Here is a 27,018-nt window from a genome sequence, read left to right as displayed (position 1 = left end):
GATTTGTTGTTCAGTGTTTTATAAATATGTTTTCTTATGTTCATATTGTAATGGCCATTGGCTACAAACAATACAATTTGAATAATTAAAAATAATTGAAAAGATTGAAAAAATATTGACATCAGGCACTGATTTACAATTAGAAGAGCTTCCTTAGATTTAGATTGAAAGGAGTGATAGAGTTGGGTGACATCAACCTACTGGTCAAAACAAGGGGAGGGAAGCCCTTAATTAAATTCTCTAACCAAATCAATGGTACCACAAAATATGTGATATGATCAAATATAATGCCACTAATAATTGTAAGATTTACAATTTAATTATAAAGTTCACTCTGAAGTATGATAACAACAAGTGTACATATACATCACTCTGTCTCTGAATAATAATGCTTTACAATAACAGAAACAGTCATACATAGGAAATGAGTAAATACAATTGCCTTTCAACAGGACATATCAACATACTGGTGTCACCAAACCTCCAAACTCCAGACAATCTCTCCCAGTGGTATCATGTATATTTTAAATTGCATAGTAGATAAGATGGACCATGCTTTCTGACCTGGTTCACACCATCACCAGAGCACACTGTGGTTTCTTTAAGGTATGATGAACTGTGGCACCTGCAGGCAGCAGGTTGCCTATTCAAGCCCTGGCCATGGCTTATTGTGTCCCCTGAACCTGGACAGTGCTGGTTGTTGGAATGGGAAATAACCTTCCAGTGACCCATAGCCTGTTGTAGGGTTTTTCTAGGGTTGTTCCTCCCTCCAGCAAGCCATGTCACCTGAGTTCAGATGACATGGCAAACTATGGCAACCCCCTGCCTCAGGACTGAATACTAAAAATGGCTGCCGGCATGTGCCACAACCCACTTTGGCATTTTTTTTTTTTTAAGCCACACGGAGCTGCACTGATCACACAAACCAGCCTACTAGGTCTCCATGTGATTTTAGATGGACCAGTGTTCTGATGCATGGTAACTTATCTTCATATATCATAAGCTACATTTTTTTTCTGAGAATTTCCTTCTCCATAACTGCTGTCAAAGCAACCCAAAATTCAAATTCAATAGCATCCAGTTCTTTAAATATTGAAAATATGAAAGTCATGCTAAACTGGAGAACCAGGAAAGGGAGTTTTGTTTTGTCTTTTAAATATATTGATGACAATTCCATTAAGGAAATCCTCAATCACATTTCTTTATTCAATGTTATTTGTTTCTCATTAGCTCTTCCTTGGTGTTTAACTCAGGTCTTAGGACAATGAGATAACATTTGGGGAAAAATATGCAACCCAGTAATCCAGCACTAGAAGCTAAGATGGAGAAGATCTCCACAGCTACCGTGTATTTCCCCTTGGAGCTCAGGTAGGTGGGAACAAAGGATACCCAAACACTGCAAAAGACCAATATGCTGAAAGTGATAAACTTGGCCTCATTGAAACTGTCAGGCAACTTCCTGGCAAAGAAAGCCACAGTGAAACTGATAATGGCCAGGAAGCCCATATAGCCCAAGACACAGTAAAACATATAGGCAGACCCTTCGTTACATCCCAGTACAATTTCTTCAACCACTGAGTGCGTATCGGCATCTGGGAATGGGGGAGAGATGGCCAGCCATACAGTGCAAAGACATGCTTGAATAAGGGAGCAGCAAAGAACAACAGCGTTAGCCAGTCCTTTCCCCACACATTTCCTGACCTTGGATCCTGGCTTTGTGGCCATGAAAGCCAGAACCACGGTGACAGTTTTTGCCAGCACACAAGACACAGCCACTGAGAAGATGATGCCAAAACTAATTTGTCGGAGGAAACATATGATCTCCCCAGGTGGAATGATGAAGAGAAATGTGCAAAGGAAGCATAGCAGGAGGGAGATGAGGAGAGTGTAGGTGAGGTCCCGGTTGTTGGCTTTGACAATGGGAGTGTTGTGGTGTTTCAAAAATGTCCCGAGCACCAAAGCTGTTAAGAAAGAAAAGGAAAGCGCCAAAATAGCTAAGGTGATCCCCAAAGGTTCTTCATAGGATAAGAAGGTTGCTGTCTTTGAAATACATGAATCCTGGTCTTTGTTTGGATATTGATCTTCTGGGCAGTCACAGCAGTCATCCAGGTCTGAAAATAAACAAAAACAACAACAACTTACTTTGCTTAAAGATTCTGTTATTGTTCTTATCACACACATTGTTTGATACTCAATAACATAGTTCATCTATCACGATGATGGGTTTTTATTTTCAGTTTTGTCTATTGAATCATTCTTACTGTTTTGTTGTTTTTATTTCTTAAAGTTAGCAACCCAGAAAGTTATGTTGATAGGATGGGCTATATGTTTGGTGTGTGTTTCAGTTTCGGAGAAATCGAGAACTGAATCAGGATGATTCAGACAGATTTTGGATGTGTCTAGATTGAAATGAGTTTCCTCTGATGCAGAGTAAATCCAAACCTGAATGCTTGTGAAGATCCTGGACTCAGAGGGACAAAAAGGTATAGACATTGTGCCTCCCAAAATTGATATATTTCTTCCCATGCTCTCCCTGTATGGAAAAGAGCAGGATGGGGTGAGGGGGAAGTAGAGGAGGGGTTGTATTTTTGTGGCTGGCAGCTCTAGCTTCAAATTACTTGAAAGGGTTTTAACAGGACCCTACAGTCCCAGTGCTTTGAGGGAGGCATGTTAAAGTGCTGGTTTGATAGTTCCCTATCCTGGGAGCAGGAATGTTAAAAGGGTTTTGTTTGTTGGAGTCTGTGAGACAGGGAGTGGGGGCTGTAGTATTGGGTACTTTTGCTTGGAAAATGTTGGATGTTCAAGTCCTTCTGACTCTGCCACTGGATGCTCCAAGTCTATCATTGACCCCTGTCCCATTGCACTTTCTGTGACTTTGGTTCAAGTTGATTAGAAAATAAAAAGTCATAAACTCTTTTTCTTTCATTGTAACTCCCTGGTCCCTGTACTTACCTTTCTGAATTTTGTTTATGAACATGGTATGGGAATGTACATAAGAAACATGGAGCCATGCACACCAGCCCCACCACCAACTTTCCCTCCCCAACATACTTACTCCCTTTCATAAATTAGGGTTCCCATTCACAGGAATGCTTCAGCTCACATGAAAGTGAAGCTGAACAGAAGCCCCCTTTGTACCACCCCTATCAACACAGGAAGGTTGGGGACGTAGGACCAAAACACACATTCATGTTTTGTTTTACTCTGCAGTAAGCCCAGGGGGCCCAATCTGGATTGTGGGCCCCAAAGCTGCAATTTGTATGTCCAAACAGTAATGTATTAGTTTTAATGGATCATATTTGGCTGTATAAATTGTATGTGTGGGGGCCTTGATCTGGATTAGGACCTCAAAGGGGAAAGTAGTTAACCCCCCTCCCCACCATGGTAAGGTCCCAATCCATAGCTGCCTGGGTCCAGACCTGCTTATTTTCTGGCTGGTGATGAAAATGGTTTTATCAAGTGGGTGTTTGCTGGATATTGTAACAACAACAACAACAACAATTTGTCTGTTCATGCTTCCTTTACAAAAAAAAAAAAAAACCTTTGTGGAAAAAGAAAATCTGGGACATAACAATAAATGAAAAGTTGACACAAGAGCTAAGAGAGCAAAGAGGAATAAAGAAAAGAGACAGCTTCAAGAAGGACTGGCAAAAATATATAAACTTTATGAAAAAAAGAGTTGAATAGAACAACCTTGGTAGAAGCTGATAGAAATGTTTGCGACTCATGAAAAGAAGATAATAAAGGAATGAAACAGGATGAATTAATATGTTACCCTGGAATAGAAATAGAAAATAAAGGAGAGGGAAGAAGAATCCCAAAACTGTTTGAACTGGGGGAGGGATTGGGAAGCAATTTTGAATCAATATTGATGTATTTTTATAATTTATTTTTTGGGGAAAAAAAGGTGTTAATAATGTAACTGTCACACATGCATGCACACATGTGTGCAGACATATACAATAACACTTTGTGCATCTGACGGAATAGACAACAGTCCATGGAATAGTAAGTTGTAATAAATCTGTTAGTCTTTTAAGGTTCCATCAACAGACTAACAAACTAACCCTTTTGGAAAATGTTCCAAAAGAAATAAAGGAAAACAGTGCATCTAAGACTGGGGCCAGTTTTTGTGTCCGGCACCCATAGTCCTGATTGAAACAAACATTTTCTTTCCACATAAAGCCATTGCTCCCACTGCAATTGTCATGTAGAGTGTTGATGAGGATTTGTTTGCAGTGGTCAGGCATTAGAATCTATTACAGCAGGGATGGGGGACCTGTGGTTCTCCAGATGTTGGAGTCCTATTGCCATCAGCCCCAGCCATCCTCATCAATGTTATTGTAGTCCAACAATATAAATAGAAGTTTTAGCCTAACTTTACTAATGCAACACTGAGCTTTGTCCATATACGTAAATACAGTATATGCTAGGATGCTATTATTCACCCTTGAAAAAAGGAAAGAGCTGCACTGGGGAAGACTCTTTTGGAGAGGGGGATCTTGTTGTTGTTGTTATTCAGTCATTCAGTCATGTCCGATTCTTCATGACCCCATGGACCATAACACGCCAGGCCTTCTTGTCCTGCGCTCTCTCTCGGAGTGTGCTCAAGTCCATATTCATTGCCTCGGTGATGCTATCTAGCCATCTCATCCTCTGCCGTGTCCTTCTCCTTTTGCCTTCAATCTTTCCCAGCATCAGGGTCTTTTCCAGGGAGTTTTCTCTTCGCATTAGGTGGCCAAAATATTTGAGCTTCAGCTTCAGGATCTGTCTTTCCAATGAGCACTCAGGGTTGATTTCCTTTAGGAGTGACTGATCTGACCTCCTTGCAGTCCAGGGGACTCGTAAGAGTCTTCTCCAGCACCACAGTTCGAAAGCACTGATTCTTCGGCGCTCAGCCTTCCTCATAGTCCAGCTCTCACAGCCATACGTTGCTACTGGGAAAACCATAGCTTTGAATATATGAACCTTTGTTGGTAAGGTGATGTCTCTGCTTCTTACTATGCTGTCTAGGTTTGCCATAGGTTTCCTCCCAAGGAGCAAGCGTCTTTTAATTTCATGCCTACAGTCACCGTCTGCACCATCTTGGAGCCCAAGAAAATGAAATCTGTAACTGCTTCCATTTCTTCCCCTTCTATATGCCAGGAAGTGATGGGGCCAGATGCCATGATCTTCGTTTTTTTAATGTTGAGTTTCAAACCAATTTTTGCACTCTCCACTTACACCCTCAACAAGAGGCTTTTTAGATCCTCTTCACTTTCTGCCATTAGGGTGGTATCGTCTGCGTATCTGAGGTTGTTGATAATTCTCCCTGCAATCTTAATTCCAACCTGTGATTCATCCAACCCAGCATTTCTCATGATGTACTCTGCATGTAAATTAAATAAGCAGGCGACAATATACAGTATAGTAGTCTAGCTTCTGCTCAGATAACCCTGAACATTACAACTCTTACCGTTCTGGCTTGACATCTTCCCTTTTGGACATGGGAGGCAATCATAACAGCAAATCTGTTTCTCTTCCTGGTTTTGCCTAAAATAACCAGGGTGGCAGCTTTCAGTACACACAGAAAGGGGCGATGCCTAGTCCATAAATGGGAAAAAATAGAATATTCAGCACATGTTTTGAAAACCATATGATTGGTGAATCAACAGTTAGAGAGATAGGCAGAGGACATTGAATAATAGTATCCTCAAGGATCGAAAGGGGCTTTTGAAATCTAATGGGCTGCTGGTGCTGTCAGCAGTTTTAACTGGCATCTTTTGCTATGGGATGGAATGCATTCAGGAACTTGGCTCATACACCCTTGGGAGGGTGGGTTGCTGAAGACACCACCATTGCTCTGACTCAATTCCAGTTAATGCCTGCAGACAGTGTTCCAAGAACTCCAAAAGCACTATGATGGGACACACTAAAAGTGATTGTTAGGTGGTTTTGTATAAGTGAGGCATAGGTAGGATGGAAAGGAACACTTACCTTCCATTCTGTTCTGTTTCCTCTGGGAGGGGAGGCACTCCGTCCCTCCCCCTGGAATCCTGCCTGGCTGGCTCCGCTCCGCGGCCAAGCCGCAGAGCCGCTGGCCGGCTCCGGCCGCCCACAACCGGACATCCAGCCGCTCTGCAGCCCTGCAGGGACGCAAATGGCAGCTGTCATAGCCCCCGCCATTTGTGTCCCTATATTTATCCATGATAGGCTACGTAAATATTTATGTAGCCTATCATGGCAGGGGGAAAAAAACCCAGTGTATGCAAATGGTGGTAGCTGCCATTTGCGTATGCTGGGTTTTTCCCCCCCTGCCGTGATAGGCTACATAAATACTTGTGTAGCCTATCACAGCCTCCACAGGGACACAAATGGCATCCCTGCGTTAGCCATGATAGAACACGTAAGTGGGTTGGGGGTGGCAGGGACTTTATCCAGCGTGCCTTTTGTGGGTTGGGGGGGCGGGGGCTTCATTCCACGATGGATTTCGGGGGGCCGAATGCACTAGCTTTCGGCTTCACGAGATCCGTCGCGGAATTCTTTGACATTCCTAGGCATAGGTGTTTTGAGACAGAGAGGGAGATAGAATCTGTGAAGCTACTAACAGAAGATATAAAGGGGCAGAAGTTGAACAGAAATGCAAGAGAGCAGCAGGAAAATATGCAACATGTTAATGGTTAAACAAAACCCATAGGTTAAGTTGAAGAAGGACTGTCTCAGTATGGGATTGTAGTACCCTGCCACACTTGTCAGTCAGGATTGTTGTTGTTCAGTCGTGTCCGACTCTTCGTGACCCCATGGACCATAGCACGCCAGGCTGTTCTGTCCTCTGCTATCACCCGGAGGGTGCTCAAGTTCATATTCATTGCATCGGTGATACTATCTAGCCATCTCATCCTCTGCTGTCCCCTTCTCCTTTTGCCTTCAATCTTTCCCAGCATCAGGGTCTTTTCCAGGGAGTTTTCTCTTCGCATTAGGTGGCCAAAATATTTGAGCTTCAGCTTCAGGATCTGTCCTTCCAATGAGCACTCAGGGTTGATTTCCTTTAGGAGTGACTGATTTGACCTCCTTGCAGTCCAGGGGAGTCGTAAGAGTCTTCTCCAGCACCACAGTTCGAAAGCATCAATTCTTCGGTGCTCAGCCTTCCTTATAGTCCAGCTCTCACAGCCATATGCTGCTACTGGGAAAACCGTAGCTTTGATTTTACAAACCTTTGTTGGCAAGGTGAAAAGTCTTTGCTTCTTACTATGAAGTCTCTGCTTCTTACTATGCTGTCTATGTTTGCCATAGCTTTCCTCCCAAGGAGCAAGCGTCTTTTTATTTCATGGCTATAGTCACCGCCTGCGGTGATCTTGGAGCCCAAGAAAGTAAAATCTGTCACTGCTTCCATTCCTTCCCCTTCTATATGCCAGGAAGTGATGGGGCCAGATGCCATGATCTTCATTTTTTTATTGTTGAGTTTCAAACCAGCTTTTGCACTCTCCACTTTCACCTCAACAAGAGGCTCTTGAGATCCTCTTCACTTTCTGCCATTAGGGTGGTATCGTCTTCGTATCTGAGGTTGTTGATAATTCTCCTGGCAATCTTAATTCCAACTTGTGACTCATCCAACCCGGAATTTCTCATGATGTAATCTGCATATAAGTTAAATAAGCAGGGCGACAATATGGAGCCTTGTCGTACTCCTTTCCCAATTTGGAACCAATCAGTTGTTCCATGTCTGGTTCTTCCTGTTGCTTCTTGGCCCTCGTACAGGTTTCTCAGGAGACAGGTAAGGTGGTCTGGCCCTCCCATCTCTTTAAGAATTTGCCACAGTTTGTTGTGATCCACACAATCAAAGGCTTTAGCATAGTCAGTGAAGCAGTAATACATTTTTTCTGGGATTCTCTTGCTTTCTCCATGATCCAGCGAATGTTGGCGATTTGATCTCTAGTTCCTCTGCCTCTTCGAAACCCAGCTTGTACTTCCGGTAGTTCTCGGTTCACATATAGGGATGGGGGAGAATTTCTCCCCGAAACTTCGGGGGGGGCGAGTGCCAATGCATTTGGCCCCCCAAAATCGGCAGTGAAATTCTCCGCCCCCCCGCCCCCCCGGGATGGGACTTACCTCCTCCGAATGTCCCTCCCGGCGGCGGGTCCCGGCGGTGGGTCCCGGCGGCGGTTCAGCGGGCTTTCGTCTGGGGGCGGGGGCGGCAGCTGGTCTTTTGACCGGCTGCCGCCACCGCCATTACAGCTGAATTTTTTTTAAAAATACCCCGTGATAGGCTACGTAACGATTAACGTAGCCTATCATGGCTAGATCTGCAAAGTCAGCCGTGATAGGCTATGTAAATCGTCACGTAGCCTATCACGGGTGACTTTGAAAAAAAAAAAAAAAAGCACGTACGCAAATGGCGGCGGCCCATGGGCACCGCCATTAGCATTCCTTATTTGGCACGTCTAGTCCACGTAAAGATTTACGTAGACTGCGGCGAAAATAAGGGCAACTCTGCATGTTGACTAGACGTGTCAAACTAAGGAACGCTAATGGCGGCGCCCATGGGCCGCCGCCATTTGCGTACGCGCTTTTTTTTTTTCAAAGTTACCCGTGATAGGCTACGTGACGATTTACGTAGCCTATCACAGCTGACTTTGAAAATCTAGCCGTGATAGGCTGCATAAATCATTACGTAGCCTATCACGGGGCTTTTTTTTTTTTTTCTTTTGAAGTTCACGGCCGGGGAGACGGGGCGCTTCTCCCCGGCCTGAATTTCAGCCAGGCAACGTGGGGCGCCTCCCCCCGGCCTGAATTTCGGCCAGGCAAGGCGGGGCGCCTCCCCCCCGGCCTGAATTTTGGGGGGAGAAGCAAAGCGCCTCCCCCCCACCGCAAAGCAAGCTGCGAGACCAGGTAAGTGACTTTCGTACATCCCTAGGGATGTACGAAAGTCACTTACCATTTTGCGGATCTGCTTCGCGGGCGGGGAGGTGCTCCGTCCCTCCCCCCAGAATCCTCGATGGGGGGGAGGGACTCCGTCCCTCCCCTCAGAGTCCTTCCCGCCCGGCTCTGCTCTGCAGGGATTCTGCGGAGCCGCCGTCCAGCTCCGCCTACAGCCAGACATCCAGCCTCTGGGCAGCAGGGACGCAAATTGTGGCTGCCACAGCCGCCGCTGTTTGCGTCCTGTATTTAACTGTGATAGGCTACATAAATTTTTAGGTAGCCTATCATGGCAAAGTAAAAAAAAAAAGTGTACGCAAATGGCGGTGGCTACGGCGGCCGCCATTTGCCTTCCTTATTGTTCGCGGTTTTAGTCTACGTAAATATTTACATAGACTATTACAGCGAAAAAAAAGGGGAACGCAAATAGCGTAGTGGGCGCTATTTGCGTTCCTGTTTTATTCTCCATTTTAACCTACGTAAATGTTTACGTAGGCTAAAAGGGTAAATAAAAAAGGGACGCAAATAGCTCCCACTATGCTATTTGTGTTCCCCTTTTTTTTCGCCATAATAGTCTACGTAAATATTTATGTAGACAAAAATGGCAAAAAATAAGGAACGCAAATGGTGGCCTCCGTAGCCGCCACCATTTGTGTACGCCGGTTTTATTTTTGTTTTTTAACCCAGATGTGATAGACTATGCAAGTCTTTACAAAGCCCATCACGTCTGGGTAAAAAAAAAAAAAAAAAAACAAGACTGCAAATGGCGGCCTTGGCAGCCGGTCGGAAGAAGGCACCACTGGAAGCCGAAGAAGCTGAAGCCGACACTGGAGCCGCCGCCGTCCGGAACATCTGCCCCAGTTAAGACGCTATTTGCGTTGCCCTTATTTTCGCAGTAGTCTACGTAAATCTTTACGTAGACTACCCGGGCCCAAAGAAGGAATGCAAATGGCGGCGCCCATTTGCGTACGCACTTTTTTTTTTCCAAAGTCACCTGTGATAGGATACATAATGATTTACGTAGTCACGGCTGACTTTGGAAATCTAGCCGTGATAGGCTACATAAATCATTACGTAGCCTATCACGTGTGTGTGTATGTGTGTGTTTTTACATTTACTTTTTTATTTCACGGCCGGGGAGACGGGGTGCTTCTCCCCGGCCTGAATTTTGGCGGCGAGGGATGGGGCGCCTCCCCCCCTGCCTGAACTTCGGGGGGCGAACCAAAGCGCCTCCCCCCCACCGCAAAGCAAGCTGCGGGACCAGGTAAGGGACTTTCGTCCATATGAAGCTACTTTCTCTAGGTGGCCCATCCATCCAGTTAAGTGGCATTCAACCTATTCTGGAAGTGGTTGTACTTTCCTAGAAAGAGCAGGTTCATGGCTTGGGGATGCTCTATCAGTGTCACTAGATTAGGGATGGATGAAAGTCCCTTACCTGATCCCGAAGCTTGCTTCACAGTGGGGGGGAGGAGCTCCGTCCCTCCCCCCAAAATTCTGGCCAGAGGGGGAGGCGCCCCGTCCCTCCCCATCGAAATTCTGGCCGGGGGGGAGGCACCCCGTCCCTCTGGCCGTGAAACCTCCTCTCCTGCCGGGACGCAAATGGCGGCTGCTGTAGCCGGCGCCGTTTGCGTCCCTGCAGTCAGCCGTGATAGGCTATGTAAATGTTTATGTAGCCTATCACGGCTGACTTTGGGAAAAAAAAAAAGCGCGTACGGCTAGATGCCCAGGCAACCTTGGTGGCTAGAGTGTTTTTTATCAGCTTAGTCTTATGACAACTACAACCCTACCTGGGCAGAACTAGACTGGCAACAGTAGTTCACACACTCCCTTGTTTCTACTGCATGTTTTTAATGTTCTGCACACTTCCTGAGAACTTCAGCTACTGGGTGGTTTAAAAGTAAATGACACAAATATAATTACAATCTTGTCTGTTGTTCTACTCATGATTCCTTTCAGCTTCTCTACTTTATTCACATGGTGTGATGGTTTATCATGAATTATCGCAGCTCTCCAGTAAAGACTTGTACATTTGTAACAAAACTTATATCCTATGCATGGCTACTCAGAAACAAATCCTACTAAGATCAATGGGATATACTTCCTGGCATATATATATATGATTGTGGTCTTAACCTGTAATACTATATATACTTGACTGAGGAAAAGTCCCACTAAACACCATGGGGCTTACATTTGAGTAGTGATGTAGAAGATTGCACTGTTAGTAACAACAAGAGGTGTTTAAAATCTGTTCCTTTATATCCATGGGATTTTATGATTCACCTAAAACTGAAAATAAAGACAAAAGTTCATGTTGTATAATGGCCAAGATATCTCTGCTTTTGTGACATTTTGAATTGTTATCTGGCTTTCCCAAATGCTTGCTTGAAGTTCCTTACAATGTTATACATAAACACCAAGAATACATAATTGAGTATGTTGAAGAGCTTAGCTCTATCAATGGAAATTCACTTTGGACATCATACAAGAAATTTGTTCAAAGTTGGAACATATTACATGCTGTCAGAACCTACCTGGTTAAAATGTCTGTGCCAAGTGATGGCATCATCATGAATAGTGAACATCTTGTCTGCAAGAGCCCGGGGATCCAGCTTTCCAACTTTCACTCGATGATAGGATTGGTTCAGGAATGTGACCCAGTTTATAATATCAATTCCAGCTACTAATTCACCATTTTGGTCAAAAGAAACCAACTCCCCAGCACTGTTATTAAATAAGACTCTTTTCAGAAAGTGGTGGAGCTGGATATCAAAGGAAAACACATGGGTTTGCAAGAAGATACCAGGGATAATATAGGAAACTAGCTTACACTGAGTGAGACCATTTGGCTCAGTACCTCTTTCACACATGGCAGGAGAGCTAGGGATGTACGAATCCCCTTACCTGGGCTCTGTAGGGGGGTCCGCAGGGGGGAGAGGTGATCCGTTCCTCCCCGCTGGAGTCTTCACTGGCTGGCTCCGCTCTGCGTTGAGTCCACGGAGCCGCTGGCCGGCTCCATGCTGCAAACAATACGGCTGCCATTGCCATGCTGTATCGCTGTGGATGAGAAACAGGAACTGGTCCGGATGCAAATGGCGTCCGCTACACCATTTGCTTCCCTGTTTCTTCTTGCAATAGGTTTCACAGCTGTATTTACGTAGCTATTCACGTAGCCTATCACATGAAAAAATGTCCCTGTTTTTTCACATGATAGGCTATGTAAATAGCTATGTAAATACAGACACGTAACCTATCACAAGAAGAAACAGGGACACAAATGGCATGGTGGATGCCATTTGTGTCCAGATAGGGATGGCGGAGAATTCCGCCACGGATTTCAGTGAGGCCAAATGCACTGGCATTTGGCCCCCTGAAACCCATGGCAAAATGGCCTCCCACCCCCTGCCACCCCACAGAATCCCCCTGGAACGAAACTTACCTGGGGCGGCGGCTCCGGCAGCGGCGGCTGGTCTTTCGGCCGGCTGCTGCAGCTGGAAATGGCGGCCGCTGTAGCGGCCACCATTTGTGTCCTGCCAGGCTGCCGTGATAGGCTACGTAAGTATTTACATAGCCTATCACGGCATCCTAGCAGGACACAAATGGCGGCCGCTACGGCGGCTACCATTTGAGTTCGCAGCAGCCCAGCCATGGCCGGAACTCCAGCTGCAGATGGCCCTAGCTGGCAGATCCGTGGAGCTGCAGCGGAGCAGAGCCAGCCAGGAAGGATTTTGGGGGGAGGGATGGAGCACCTCCCCCCCACCGCGAATCACACCTGTGAAAAGCTAAGTGACTTTCATACATCCCTACGTCCCGATCACTTCCTGTTTCTCATCCGAAGTGATATGGACAGCAATGGAGGCCATATTGCTTGTGGAATGGAGCTGCCGGTGAGAAGAATTCAGCTCTGAGCCGATCCGGCAGGAGGCGGAGGTGAGTGAGAATGTTCCTCCACGGACTCTGGTCTTTCCCAGCCCTGCTAACCTTTAATTTCATTAGTTATTGATATGCCATCATTATATGCCATTTACTTCTGTAAACCACCCAAAGAGCTTCAGCTACAAGGCAGTAAAGGAATGTAATAAATCATCATCATCATCCATTGAAAATTCATTCATTTGTTCATTCATTCATTCAAACATGGGATGGGCACAGGGGCATTGCTAGCTTCTTAAAAGATCTGGGGCACAGGCCCATAACACAAATTTGCATATATATATATATATATATACACATACACACACACACACATACATACACATACACACACACACACACACACACACACATATGTGACCAATTCTAAGTGCACCTCTAATCTATATATATCTATAGACAGAGGGAGGGAGACAGACAGACAGACGTGTGTGTGTGTGTGTGTGTGTGTGTGGTGTGTGCATGTGGTGTGCTTGCATGGATGGATGTGTGTGTATAGCTTACATAAATACATACAAACATACATACACACATAAGAAGTGTGCACTGACCCCACACCCCACTTCAACTCAGACTCCAATTCAGCATTTTGGAAAACATCCCACTTCTTTTCGGGCCAATTTGTAGTTGGTCCACTTCAGCTCAGCGCCAAACCTGAGTCAAGGCTTGGAAAAATGAATCTTTATGCTTCTTGTTGACTACCATGGGAAATTAGAAAAACAAACAAACTTGTAACTTTTTTTTCCCTTTTGATCAGAAGTGGATAATAATTTCAGGCATAGTAGCCCCCTAGAACAATAGGCGCAGCAGTTCATGCAGAAGGGGAGTTCTCCAGTTTGGGGGAGGGAATTATTTGCTTTCCCTTCCCTTCACCCCCTGGCCCCAATAGTTTTGGGGTAAGTTTGTATGAAAATGCACAGGTCATTAGATGTGTAGCCCAGGCAAGAAACCTGCACAATTCCTGAAGGATATACATGCAAACAGATTAAGAATTACTAGAATTTATTTACATTTCACCAATGTTAGCAGCAGGGGAACATGGGTGGGAAGGTGCTATTGCACTCATGTCCTGTTTGTGGGTTTCCCGTGGGCATCTGGTTGGCCACTGTGTGAACAGAATGCTAGACTAGATGGACCTTGGTCTGATACAGCATGGCTCTTCTTATGTTCTTAAATATAGAGTTCCTCTGAGCATATGCAGAATGCTTTTCTTTCACGACTGAGTACTTACATTCTCCCCCTACCAATTCTGTTCCCTTCCATGCAACCATCCCTCCTCATCCTACCATCCTCCAGTAACTCTTCATAAAAAAAGATGTCTTCTTTTGTGCAATTCTCCCCTACCTCCTCCTTGTTGTGCACAACCTCTCACTGTATGTTCCTCCCCATAATTTCATTTGTGCCAAGACTTCACTGGGATTAAGCCAAAAGGTCTGTTTTCAAAAGTAGGGCTAAGTTATGGAAAAACTCTGAGCATGTACTAAGTGCCCTTCCTTAACCGCTGACGCTAGAATTCATGCAAAATGAAAACACACACGACAAAACATGCATAGGACTGAGCTGAAAGGGTAGTCAATTCATTAGACTGGAATTGGGTAGGGGTGGACGAAAGTCACTTACCTGTCGTCGAAGGCTGTTCGCGGTGGGGGGGGAGGCGCTTCGCTGCTCCCCCCGCGAAGTTCAGGCCAGGGGGGGAGGCTTCCCGCCTCGCCCGGCCGAAATTCAGGCCGGAGGGGAGGCTTCCCGCCTCGCCCGGCCGAAATTCAGGCCGGGGAGGAGGCGCCTCGCCTCGCCCGGCCGCGAACGCGAAAGTAAAAAAAAAAAAACGCCCCCTGATAGGCTACGTGACAATTCACGTAGCCTATCACAGCTAGATCTGCAAAGTCAGCCGTGATAGGCTACGTCAATCGTCACGTAGCCTATCACGGGTGACTTTAAAAGAACAAAAAAAGCGTGTACGCAAATGGCGGCCCCCATAGGGAGCCGCCATTCGCGTTCCTTATTTAGTCGCTGTAGTCTACATAAATGTTTACGTAGACTACGGCGAAAATAAGGGCAACACAAATAGCGTTGCCCTTATTTTCGCCGTAGTCTACGTAAACATTTACGTAGATTACAGCGACCAAATAAGGAACGGGAATGGCGGCTCCCTATGCGGGCCGCCATTATCCGTACACTCTTTTTTTGTTTTTTTTTAAAGTCACCCGTGATAGGCTACGTGACGATTCACGTAGCCTATCACGGCTGACTTTGCAAATCTAGCTGTGATAGGCTACGTGAATTGTCACGTAGCCTATCAGGGGGCGTTTTTTTTTTTCCTTTCATTGCAATGGCGGCGGCGGCAGCCGGTTGAAAGACCAGCTGCCGCTCCCGCCTCGCTCGAACACCCGCCGAACCGCTGGCCGGACCAGCCGTCGGGAGGGACATTCGGTGAAGGTAAGTCCCGTCCCGGGGGGGGTGCGGGGTGCGGGGGGGTGCGGAGGATTTCTCCCCGAAACTTGTTCGGGGGGCCGAACACGTTGGCACTCGGCCCCCCGAAGTTTCAGGGAGAAATTCTCCGCCATCCCTAGAATTGGGTAGGTGCTGTATTAAGCCTGCAGTACCATGCTCACAAATCAGGACTTCTGAGAAAACATGCAGAACATCATGGTGCAAACTTCTCTGCAAAAGTAACTTGTGCTGGAATCCTATGCATGCTTTCCTGAGGGTAAGCCTCATTAAACATAATGGGGCTTTCTGTTCATAGGAACATGGGAAGCTGCCTTATACTGAATCAGACCCTGGGTCCATCTAGCCCACTATTGTTGACACTGACTGGCAGCAGTGGCTTTCCAGGGTTTCGGTCCAGATTCTTTCCTAGCCCTACCTGGAGATGCTGGGGACTGAACCTGGGACCTCCTGCATACCAAGGATGTGCTCTACCACTGAGCTACAGCCCTTCCTAGTAGGGATGGTGGAGAATTTCTCCATGAATCTCTGGGAGGCCGAATGCCAACGCATTTGGCCCCCCAAAACTGGTGGTGAAATTCTCCACCCCCCGCCCCCCCCGGGATGGGACTTACCACCTTCGAATGTCCCTCTCGGTGGCGGGTCCCGGCGGTGTTTCGGCAGCATTTCGGCGGGGGCAGCGGCCGGTCTTCTGACCGGCTGCCGCCGCCACCATTACAAAGTAAAGTAAAAAAAAAACCCACACATGATAGGCTACATAACGATTTACGTAGCCTATCATGGCTAGATTTTCAAAGTCAGCCGTGATAGGCTACGTAAATCGTTAAGTAGCCTATCATGGGTGACTTTGGGGGGGAAGCACATACGCAAATGGCGGTGCCCATGGGCGCCGCCATTTGCGTTCCTTATTTGGGCAGGGGTAGTCTACGTAAAGATTTATGTAGACTACAGCGAAAATAAGGGAAACGCTATTTGTGTTGCCCTTATTTTCACCATAGTCTACGTAAATCTTTACGTAGAATACCCCTGCCCAAACAAGGACTGCAAATGGTGGCGACCATGGGCACCGCCATTTGCATACGCGCTTTTTTTTTTTTTCCAAAGTCACCCGTGATAGGCTACGTAAAGATTTACGTAGCCTATCATGGCTAACTTTGAAAATCTAGCCATGATAGGCTACGTAAATCGTTACGTAGCCTATCACGTGTTTTTTTTTTTAATTACCTTTTTTTATTTCGCGGCCGGGGAGACGGGGCGCTCCCATCCGGCCTGAATTTTGGCGGCGAGGGATGGGGCGCCTTCCCCCTGGCCTGAATTTTTGCCGGGAGGGGTGGGGCACCTCCCCCCCGCCAAGAACTTTGGGGGGAGAACTGAAGCGCCTCCCTCCCACTGCGAAGCAAGCTGCGGGACCAGGTAAGGGACTTTCATCCATCCTTACTTCCTAGTGCTGGATAATGGAAAATGACAAACAAAATAGCCCCAGATTTGTTTCTCTGCAATCACGCGAACCCATTTTTCTCAAAGACTTGAGTGAGAAGGAGAAAAAATAACCCTCTTCTCTGTTTGTATAAGGCCGAATACAGTTCAGAACTTCTCTTGCCCACCGAAGTAAATTCTCTTTAAGAATTCCCCAAGATATGCTCTGTGTGGAATAAAGAAGAGAAAGAAGGAACAGGATAGAAGAAGGAAGAAGAAAAGAATGGTGATTGGAAATGAGTGGGTCGGAGGGTAGAGTGAATTCCCTAAGCCAAGTGGCTCCTTTCAGAGAGGTAGGACTTACTTTAGAGGAATTTAGGCAGCTGTGGAGGTGTTGTAAGGATTGCACATTCTGAAATTGACTTTATGAAGTGAGGTGAGGTGGCTGAGGTTTTTTTCAAGCTTTTTTTAAAAACAACAACAACTGCAGAATCTATTTAAAAGCCCCAGCAGTTTCTCACTCATGACACCACATAGTCCTAACCCTGCTTTTGGAATATTTTGAGTCCTACAGCTATTTAGGAGAAATTACAGTGGTGGGGGGGGGGAGAAAGAAATTTGTGGAGGCTGATTTGATCTTTTGCTGTACTGAAGCTACTAAACTTCTGTAGAATGCAAACGTTCCAGATCGGGGCAGTAAAATCAGATGCAGTGTGAAAAAACCAGTATTTCACATGGAGCTCTTTCTTCCCTTCCTGCTCCCTCTTCAAAATTTCATTGCAAGCAACCTCCCAACAGTGGGCATGTAAGAGCAGAAAAGTAGGAGGAGAGAAAAACAACAACAACAACAACAACGAGCAGACTGTGGAAGGAAAGATGGTGGCCTCCACTCTAGTTTAAAAGGATGGTGCATTCACACTGGAGGCCCTATTGGAAATGATTCCTAGGGCCTCCTAATAACAGCAAGGCTACTGAGCTCAGAGGGAAGAAGCAGGCTTCTATTAAGTAGGGCTGTTCTCTGCTTCAGATCTGGATCTGAATTCCAAACCAAAGCAGAGTGATTTGGACCAAATCAGTCCGGATCTGAAGTGGGTCACATCATTCAGAATTGATTCAGAGAACTTTGGATGATTCTAAAGCCCAGACAGCCTGTCTGGGAAATGTAACAATTTTTTTAAGATTAGGAGGGGGAGAGGAGGATTTGGGAAGTGGAAACTGAGCCTTGGCAAGTGACAACTAGCTGCCAATAGGACTGAAATTTTAACCCAGCAGTCTCCAGTCACAGTGGGATGATTGAGAGTGGGGTGCGATCACTGCTCTATAAGGCAAGGCTTCAATCTTGGGCTATTTAATTTAGAATAAAGGCAAATAAGCGGGAGATTTATACACCTACTGCAATAATGTGAGGGCTTGCTGCTGCACTCCTGGGGATTTTCTCAATTGGGGGGGGCTACTTCCACTGGGGAAACAAGAGGGAATTGCACCTGCTTGAACATCACTGCCAGGTCACAGAGGCATGCCCGAGATTTAATATAGGGGGGGCATGGCACACTGTGGCCAAACCACCAGGGAGCTGCTTTTGGGGAAAACTCAGAGTAAAAAGTGTTTCCGAAAATGTGGCTTTTCAAGAGGGAAGTGGCTGGTTGTAGGGATGTATGAAAGTCACTTACCTTTTCGACAGGGTGATTCGCGGTGGGGGGGAGGAGCTCCGCACCTCCCTCCGAAATCCTGATCTGGCTGGCTCCGCTCTGTGAAGATTCTGTGGAGCCGCCGGCCAGGGCCGCCTGCAGCCGGACATCCGGCCGCTGGGGAGCCTTCCGGAAAAACAAACAAACTGCATACACAAATGGTGGCGGTTACGGCGGCCACCATTTGCATTCCCTTTTTTTCGCTGTTTTAGCCTATGTAAATATTTACGTAAGCTATTACGGCGAAAAAAAGGAGAACGCAAATAGCATAGTGGGTGCCATTTGCGTTCCTTTTTGTTTGCCGTTTACATAAGCTATTACGGTGGGAAAAAAAGGAACACAAATAGCGCCCACTACGCTATTTGCGTTCCTCTTTTTTTGCCGTAATAGCTTACGTAAATATTTACGTAGGTTAAAACAGTGAAAAAAAGGGAATGCAAATGGCAGCCACTGTAGCCTCCGCCATTTGCATATGCGGGGTTTTTTTTGCTTGCCGTGATAGGCTACATAAGTATTTATGTAGCCTATCATGGCAAAGGCAGCTACGCCAATGTCATGGTGGCCGCCATTTGAGTTTGCAGCAGCCAGCCGAGAGACCAGCTGCTGCTGCCGCCGCCGCTGCCAGAACTGCCACCACCGGAACATCCGCCCCAGGTAAGCTTTCGTCCCTGGGGGGATTCTGCGAGCGGGGCGGGGGGTGGGAGACCATTCTGCCATGGGTTTCGGGGGGCCGAATGCCAGTGCATTCGGCCTCACTGAAATCCGTGGTGGAATTCTCCGCCATCCCTATGCCTGGTTGGCAGAAGATTGGTGAAGACGTCATCTGTCATGAAGGAACTCAACCTGCTCTAACTTTGCACTAAATCACTCATGAAGACAGGCCCCTGGATGGTCATATCTGTCACTTTCAGTTTCTCCCACATTCAATGTTTTAGCATGCAATCCTATGGGGATAGTTGGCTGCCTCTGAACTCGGAGGTGGCCGACCATCCAATGCAGGGCAGACAGAGCACGAAGGGTGTCCTCTCCTCCATGCTCCAGCTATGTTGCATTTGCAGCTAGACAGCCAATTTCAGCTATCTAGTTGGGGATGCTGGAGCAGGAGGGGGGCAGGGAGGCCAAACAGCTCATAGGAAGTGTCATAACGACACTTCCCCACCCCACCCCTGGGAATGCCCCCGTTTCACCTGATCTGTGCTGCCCTTACTAGTGCGGAGGCAAGGATGAACCATGCTGCCTATGAGGTGGTAGGGAGGGGGCAGGGAGGGGGGTTTCTGGAAGCCAGCTTGGAGCCCTGGCTCTGAGCTTGGTTCCCAGAAACTGACAAATCCTATGGCTGCCTAGACACTGTCTAGCGGCTGAGGGATTGAGCCCTTAATATCTGAAGTTCTTTTTGTCCCAAATATAGGGATGGTGGAGAATTTCTCCACGAATCTTCGGGAGGCTGAGCGCCGAGGCATTCAGCCCCCCAAAAGTGATGGGGAAATTCTCCGCCAGCCCCCCGCCCCCCCCAGGATGAGACTTACCGTGGCTGAATGTCCCTCTCGGCGGCGGGTCCCGGTGGCGTTTCAGAGGCGTTTCGGCGGGGGCGGCGGCCGGTCTCCCGACTGGCTGTTGCTGCCGCCATTACAAAATAAAAAAGTAAAAAACAAAACAAAACACACACCAGTGATAGGCAATGTGACGATTTACATAGCCTATCATGGCTAGATTTCCAAAGTCAGCTGTGATAGGCTACGTAAATCGTCACATAGCCTATCACGGGTGACTTTGGAAAAAAAAAAAGCGCGTACGCAAATGGCGGCGGCCCATGGGCGCCGCCATTTGCGTTCCTTATTTTGGCACGTCTAGTCTACGGAAAGATTTATGTAGACTACGGCGAAAATAAGGGCAACGCAAAGAGTGTTACCTTATTTTCGCCATAGTCTACGTAAATCTTTACGTAGACTAGACGTGCCAAAATAAGGAACGCAACTGGCGGCGCCCATGGGCCACCGCCATTTGCTTTAGGGATGGGGAAGAATTTCTCCCCGAAACTTCGGGGGGCCGAGTGCCAACGCATTCGGTCCTCTGAAGGTTGTTCAGGGAGAAATTCTCCACCCCCCCGCCCCCCCGGGATGGGACTTACCTTTCCCGAATGTCCCTCCCGGCGGCGGGTCCCGGCGGTGGTTCAGCAGGTCTTCGTCTGGGGCGGGGGCGGCAGCCGGTCTTTCGACCGGGTGCTGCCGCCGCCATTACAAGAAAAGTAAAAAAAAAAAAAAAAATGCCCCTGTGATAGGCTACGTAACGATTAACGTAGCCTATCACGGCTAGATTTTCAAAGTCAGCCGTGATAGGCTACGTTAATTGTCACGTAGCCTATCACGGGTGACTTTGGAAAAAAAAAAAAAAGCGCAAACAGCTAATGGCGGCCCCCATAAGGAGCCACCATTCGCGTTCCTTATTTGGTCCCTTTAGTCTACGTAAAGATTTACGTAGACTACAGTGAAAATAAGGGCAACACAAATAGGGTTGCCCTTATTTTCGCCGTAGTCCACGTAAATCTTTACTTAGACTACAGGGACCAAATAAGGAATGCGAATGGCGGCTCCCTATGGGGGCCGCCATTTGCGTACGTGCTTTTTTTTTTCTTTTTCAAAGTCACCCGTGATAGGCTACGTGACAATTAATGTAGCCTATCATGGCTGACTTTGCAGATCTAGCCGTGATAGGCTACATAAATCATTACGTAGCCTATCACAGGGGCTTTTTTTTTTAACTTTTCTTTTGAAGTTCGTGGCCAGGGAGACGGGGCGCTTCTCCCCGGCCTGAATTTTGGCCAGGTGAGGTGGGAAGCCTCCCCCCCCGGCCTGAACTTCAGGGGGAGCAGCGAAGCGCCTCCCCCCCACCGCGAAGCAAGCTGCGAGACCAGGTAAGTGACTTTCGTACATCCCTAATTTGCGTACGTGCTTTTTTTTTTTTTCCAAAGTCACCCGTGATAGGCTACGTGACGATTTACGTAGCCTATCACAGCTGACTTTGGAAATCTAGCCGTGATAGGCTACGTTAATCATTACGTAGCCTATCACGTTTTTTTTTTCACTTTTTCTTTTGCGGCCGGGTGAGGAGGGGTGCCTCCCCCCCCTCGCCTGAACTTCGGGGGGAGAAGCGAAGCTCCTCCCCCCCACTGCAAATCACCCCTGCGAAAAGGTAAGTGACTTTCGTACATTCCTACATAGTCAATCTTGAAAAACTGAGTACATCCATATCAGAACTGAACTGAAACAAAATGCTCATCCATCCCTATTTCAAGTAGGGCTGGGAAAGTCATCAGTCCGACAACTGTAGAGAGCCAATGCCAGTCAGTGTAGATAATATGACGGAGCAATGAACTCGCTCTATGTAAAGCAGGTCCCAGTGTTCCCATGTCAAATCCTGTTCAGCATGCCTGTATTTCTCCTTAACAGGATGCTCCTTTAAAGACAGCAAATTCCCAAGGACATAATAGATACACTCCCAACCAAATAGTGAAGACACCTGTTAAGTGTCCCTGTATGTGTGTAGAAGTCTTTCAATGTTCCTCCAATGCAATAGCTGCTGCAACCCAGCCTTTGCCACACAGTGGGATCTCCATCTGAGGGTTTTGTAACTGGGAATGAGATATCTTGTATTTCTGCCACAACGTCATTTGAGATGTCTTGAGAGATCCCGTGACAGAAAGCAGCTTGAGCTGTCAGGTGAAAATACACTAACTCATCACTGCAACCTCTCCTGGTGCACTCCCCGATACCTATTTGAGTGCAATCATCTCCAAAGGCCATTTCAACACTGGCACTATAATTTGCACAAACATCCTGCGGGATCCAATCAATTTCAAACTTGAAGTGGGAAAAAACCTGTCCTTTTCTTTACAAGTGACACACAGGCTATAGCAGATGTTCTTAGAAGGAATTTTGTGCTGCCCTTCTGTGTGTTAGTTGTAAAACGCACTGAGCTGCACAAGTGGGTAGAGAGGAAAAGAGGGACATGCTCAGAAATGATGCTGAACCGTGGTTGCCCATAAGGGATTCAGATATTGCAGACAGAGCCTTAAGGGAATCTTCTAATATAGAAATGTGTAACAGACAGAAACTGAGACACCATTTGCTTAACTTTGAATTCCTCAGACATTTCATCTTTGGAAGACTCCACCCACCCACTCACCCTCCCCTACCCCAGTCTAATTCCATTTGTATTTTAAAAGTAACATTTTGATGGAAACTCTCATTCAGAAGAAAGCAAAAACATGCAGAATGCAAATAACTAACAAGAATACTTGCACATGTGGGCATTGAGAGGTTTGCAATGGGCACCAGAAAGAGCTGAAGCCGAAATGTTATCCTACCCTCACACAAACTGGACCTCCCAGGCATGTTTCTATTCCTAAGTCACAAGAAGAGGTACAAAAATGAATGCAGGGAAATTGATTATGGAATCCATGGCATTTTGTAAACATTACAATTCAGCAGCTAGGTATCAGGATCAAAGGGATGTACGGACTGTGAAAAATCCACTCCATCTGTGTTTCATGGATTGTCAGGCACCTTTTGTTCCGTTGTTTGCTCACAGATGGATTCATTGTTTGTTTGTTTTTTGTCATGAGGAAAAAATATGCAAATGGTTAGGTATGAAGTTTCATAACCATTTATATAATTTACCTTAGTATGTAACATTTAGCATATTGTCCCGCATTCCATTCAACTTTTCCTCAGCAGAAACCTGCATATTTCCCTATGAATAAATATGTGTAAATTTTGGGAAATTTTCAAAAAAAGATCCAAAAGTCCATGGACTCTGCATGGTCGGGGGGGGGGGGTCACTCTGTAGCAGATTCCACAGGCTGGATTCTTAGAAATCCAAGCTCATTTTAGTCCATCTCTGTTGTTAACATCCAGTGAACAGAGGACAAAGCACAGGCTATTCCAGTACAATCAATTTTAATTTTTAAAGTTGTAAATGGCTTAATGGTCTAAGCGACCACTTGTCTCACTGTGAACCTGTCCAGCTATAGAGATCTGCAGGAGAGGCACTTTTTGAAGGCACCATTACTTACAGAGGTCTGTTTGTCAGGCATGCATGGAAGAGCTTTCTTCAGTATTGCTCTAAAAGTATGGAATCCACTCTCACAAGAACTACAATTGGCCCACACTATTTTAGGGGTCGTCCATACTGGATGATGTGGCCTGCAATGGCTGCTGTAATGCAACCTTTCAGGGATGGCACAAGATGTTTTGCTGCCCAAGTCAATGGACAAGATGGTTCTCTGTCCCTCATTCCAGATAGAGAAGCTGGCTGGACTGCCATTTGAACTGTAAAATACAGTTAATGGGATAGCATTCTCCACCACACCTCTTCATAGTTATATGAGCACTGTCCTATATCTGCCTGCTCAGGACATTACCTGCCATGGCTCTTGATCCTGAAGATTCTGTCTCCCTCGATTCACCATTGCTCTCTGTTTGAGTTGGCCAGACTGAATGGCATGTAAAGCATGTGCTACTGTATAGATTGCATTATATATATTGTAGCTGTGGCCAGTCATGCTCATTTCAAAAAAAGCACCAGGAACACTCTCCAGCTTCTCCTGGAGAGTGCAGGTGCCATCAGCTTTCTCACTAACAAGTGGATTTGGAAATACACAGTTAAATGTCTGTTCCCAGAAGTCCTTGATGAAACCATCTTCTTTTGTTAAAAAATGGTTTCTAGTCTGAAGAAATCTTTTGAATCCTGGTACTACATTTGAGTGAACTGCAAAGGACAGAGCACCATGGATGACTTGTATATCCCAACTCCTTTGATAAAAGAATGATGCTGGTTCCATCTGGGCTATCATGATCCACACTTTACCTTTAGGCTCCATAGACACCATTTCCATTTTGGGCAGATGTAGCAACAACCTCAAATGCAAAATATTGCTTTCATAGACAAGCACTGCATTGGCATTGCTCTTCATGGCAATGTGATATGTTCCTATCAGCCAGTTTAGGTCATCAAAAAGGCTACTGAGATAAAATGGCTTGATTCTTTCTAAAAAGGCAACACAGATGTCATGGAGAGGAAATGTTGAAAAGATCATCCTCACAAATCTTCCTCCATCATTTTCCTTCAGAAGTATACCAACCCATGTCCACCTGAAGTGCAAAAGTAGCTGAATAATCCCCTTGTATTGGTCAGCTTCATTTGGGACCATCTGGTAGAAGGGAAGGGTTTCATTTTGAACATTCATCTCTGGAGGAGAGCCATATGTTAACTTTTAAAAATGCAATTGGGTGGGAGGTTCGGAAGAGAAAGAAAGAAAGATTTTAAAAATTAAACATATTAGTGCTGATACTCCTTGTAAATTGCAGTGGTTGTTCATGTGTGAGTGTGTATGTATGCATGGTACACAAGGCACATTTTATGAAAATATGTTGAGAAGTTTGACATCAAAGCTATATTTAAGAATGTAAGGCTTCTTCACACAGAGCTTTTATCCTGCTATTGAGATTGCTCACCCATGGACGTTTGCAGGTCCTTTTCATGACATTGTTACCCTCCAGGGCACATCCAGAGGTATTTCCTGGTTATTCCATCATAAATAAATCCGGAAGTAATGAAACATTTTTAAAACTCAGAATGTAGTAGGGATGGCAGAGAATTCTGCCACCGACTCCAGTGAGGCCAAATTCCAGTGAATTCGGGCCCCCAGGGTCCGTGGTGGAAAGGAGCAATCCCCCCCACCAACCCGCGAAGTCTTGGCAGACCAGCTCCTACCTGCCTCCGGTGAGTCTGGATCCGGCCGCTGCTGTCTGCCGTCCGGTCTGCTGCTGCGGATGGTGTCCTGCGTAGCGGACACCATTTGCATCCCTGCTTTAGCCGTGATAGGCTATGTAAATATTTACATAGCCTATCATTGCAAAGAGCAGGGATGCATATGGCGTCCACTATGCCATTTGCATCGCTACTCTTTTCGTGATAGGCTATGTAAGTATTTACGTATGTATTTACGTAGCCTATCACAAAAAGAGTAGCAATGCAAATGGCTATGCCTGCTCTTTGCCATGATAGGCTATATAAGTATTTACGTAGCCTATCATGGCAAAGCAGGGACGCAAATGGTGCCCCATACGTGGGATGCCATTTGTGTCCGCAGCCCGGCAGCGGATGGAAGTCCAGCTGCAGGCAGCCCTGGCCGGCGGCTCCGCGGACTCTCCACGGAGCGGAGCCAGCTGGGGAGGATTCCAGGGGGGAGGATCGCCTCCCCCCCATCAAGGATTCTGGGGGGAGGAACAGATTGCCTACCCCGTGGCAGACCCCCCAAGGATGCAGGTAAGTGGGGTTTCGTACACCCCTAGAATGTAGTGTGATTAAAACAGCCCCTAGATGGTGCTGTTTCATTGAGTTCTATGGAACTTTGAAAATCGAAAGCTTCCCCCCTCAGAAGTCATGTGGTCACTGTCTGGGAGGCTAGATAAATGCAGGAAGGATCCAGAACAGGAGGACGGTGGGGGCTTTCTTTACTGTAAATGCAGCCTTAGTATTTCCCTTTTGTAATGTTGAATTAATGGTGATGATAAATTTACTGTTTGAGGATCCTAAATGGGAAATTCTCCCATATGAGAAGCCATGTTCTATTTTTCAGTTAGGACCCTACCTCTCTGAATTTGAGGCCATCTCAACAGACAGTTCTCCCAGCCCCTATTTTTGGCAGCCAAACCTGTCCATGCTCCCTAACTTAACTTTGAGAAAGGGGAGGGGATAACCAATCTCAGCATGGTCTTACCAGATATAGGCGGCTGCTTTCTGGCTTCCATTTCCTGGGAAATATTGCCCCTTGTTAAAGCCCCAGACCACATGAAAACATCCTACCTGTGGAACTTTGTAGATGCCCAGGATATCCACCATGTCAAGGGAGGTTTCATAGTAAAGCCCTCCAATGACTGACATCAGGTTATACTGAACACCACAGGTGTAGTTGGGGATAAATCTGTTCTGAGTAGCGAAAAGTTCCATTGTGGCATGATAGTTCCATCTTCCACCATAGCTGTCATAGATGTTGAAACCCACAGTAATGTTGGGTAAGATCTGGTGGTTTTCATTGATCTCCTTCACAGCAAATATCAAGGCCAAGATATGCTGGTAGTTCTTAGGCAGGACACTGCATTGAAAATGAAAAATCATTGCCACTAAGTTGTCCCCCATCACTCCATGCATCGTGTCATTTAAATGTATTTAGCATTGTCATTTTGGTTAATACATTACAGACTTTTAATCGATTGATGAATTGATTGATGTTGGGTTTAATTGTTTTGGGCAGATCTAGAATTTATTTTTTAAGGGGGCCGCGGTGGCTTAGTGGTTAAGACGCTGAACTGCAGACTGGAAGGTCGGCAGGTCAGCAGTTCAAGACCCGAGTGCTGCGTGATGGAGTGAGCTCCCGTCTTCAGTCCCAGCTTCTGCCAACCTAGCAGTTCAAAAGGAAGAAATTGCAAGTAGATAAATAGGTACCGCCTCGGCGGGAAAGGTAACAGCGTTCTGTGCTGTCCGAAGACGCTTCCATGGTCATGTGGCCGGCATGACTGAACACCGGTTCAGTCATGCCGGCCACATGACCACGGAAGCGTCTTCGGACAGCGCTGGC

At 46.4% G+C, this 27,018-nt stretch overlaps 1 protein-coding gene across 1 annotated transcript; it reads right to left on the bottom strand.

Annotated features, from left to right (window-relative positions):
* Window positions 1-304: 304 nt before the first annotated feature.
* Window positions 305-5,576, bottom strand: LOC146341803 (vomeronasal type-2 receptor 26-like). The gene is made up of 2 exons (XM_084808415.1): window positions 5,456-5,576; window positions 305-2,111 (listed from the first exon to the last, which is right to left on the bottom strand). Exons 1-2 carry the CDS (start codon window positions 5,469-5,471, stop codon window positions 1,213-1,215), a joined length of 915 nt encoding a protein of 304 aa, XP_084664541.1. The 5' UTR covers window positions 5,472-5,576; the 3' UTR covers window positions 305-1,212.
* Window positions 5,577-27,018: the final 21,442 nt, after the last annotated feature.

Source organism: Heloderma suspectum, chromosome 6, assembly GCF_057233095.1.
Source record: "Heloderma suspectum isolate Gila_16-S chromosome 6, 16-S_ref, whole genome shotgun sequence".
Lineage (NCBI taxonomy): Eukaryota > Metazoa > Chordata > Lepidosauria > Squamata > Helodermatidae > Heloderma > Heloderma suspectum.
Note: the sequence above shows the minus strand (reverse complement) of the source record. Positions and strands in the feature narration are given on the sequence as shown.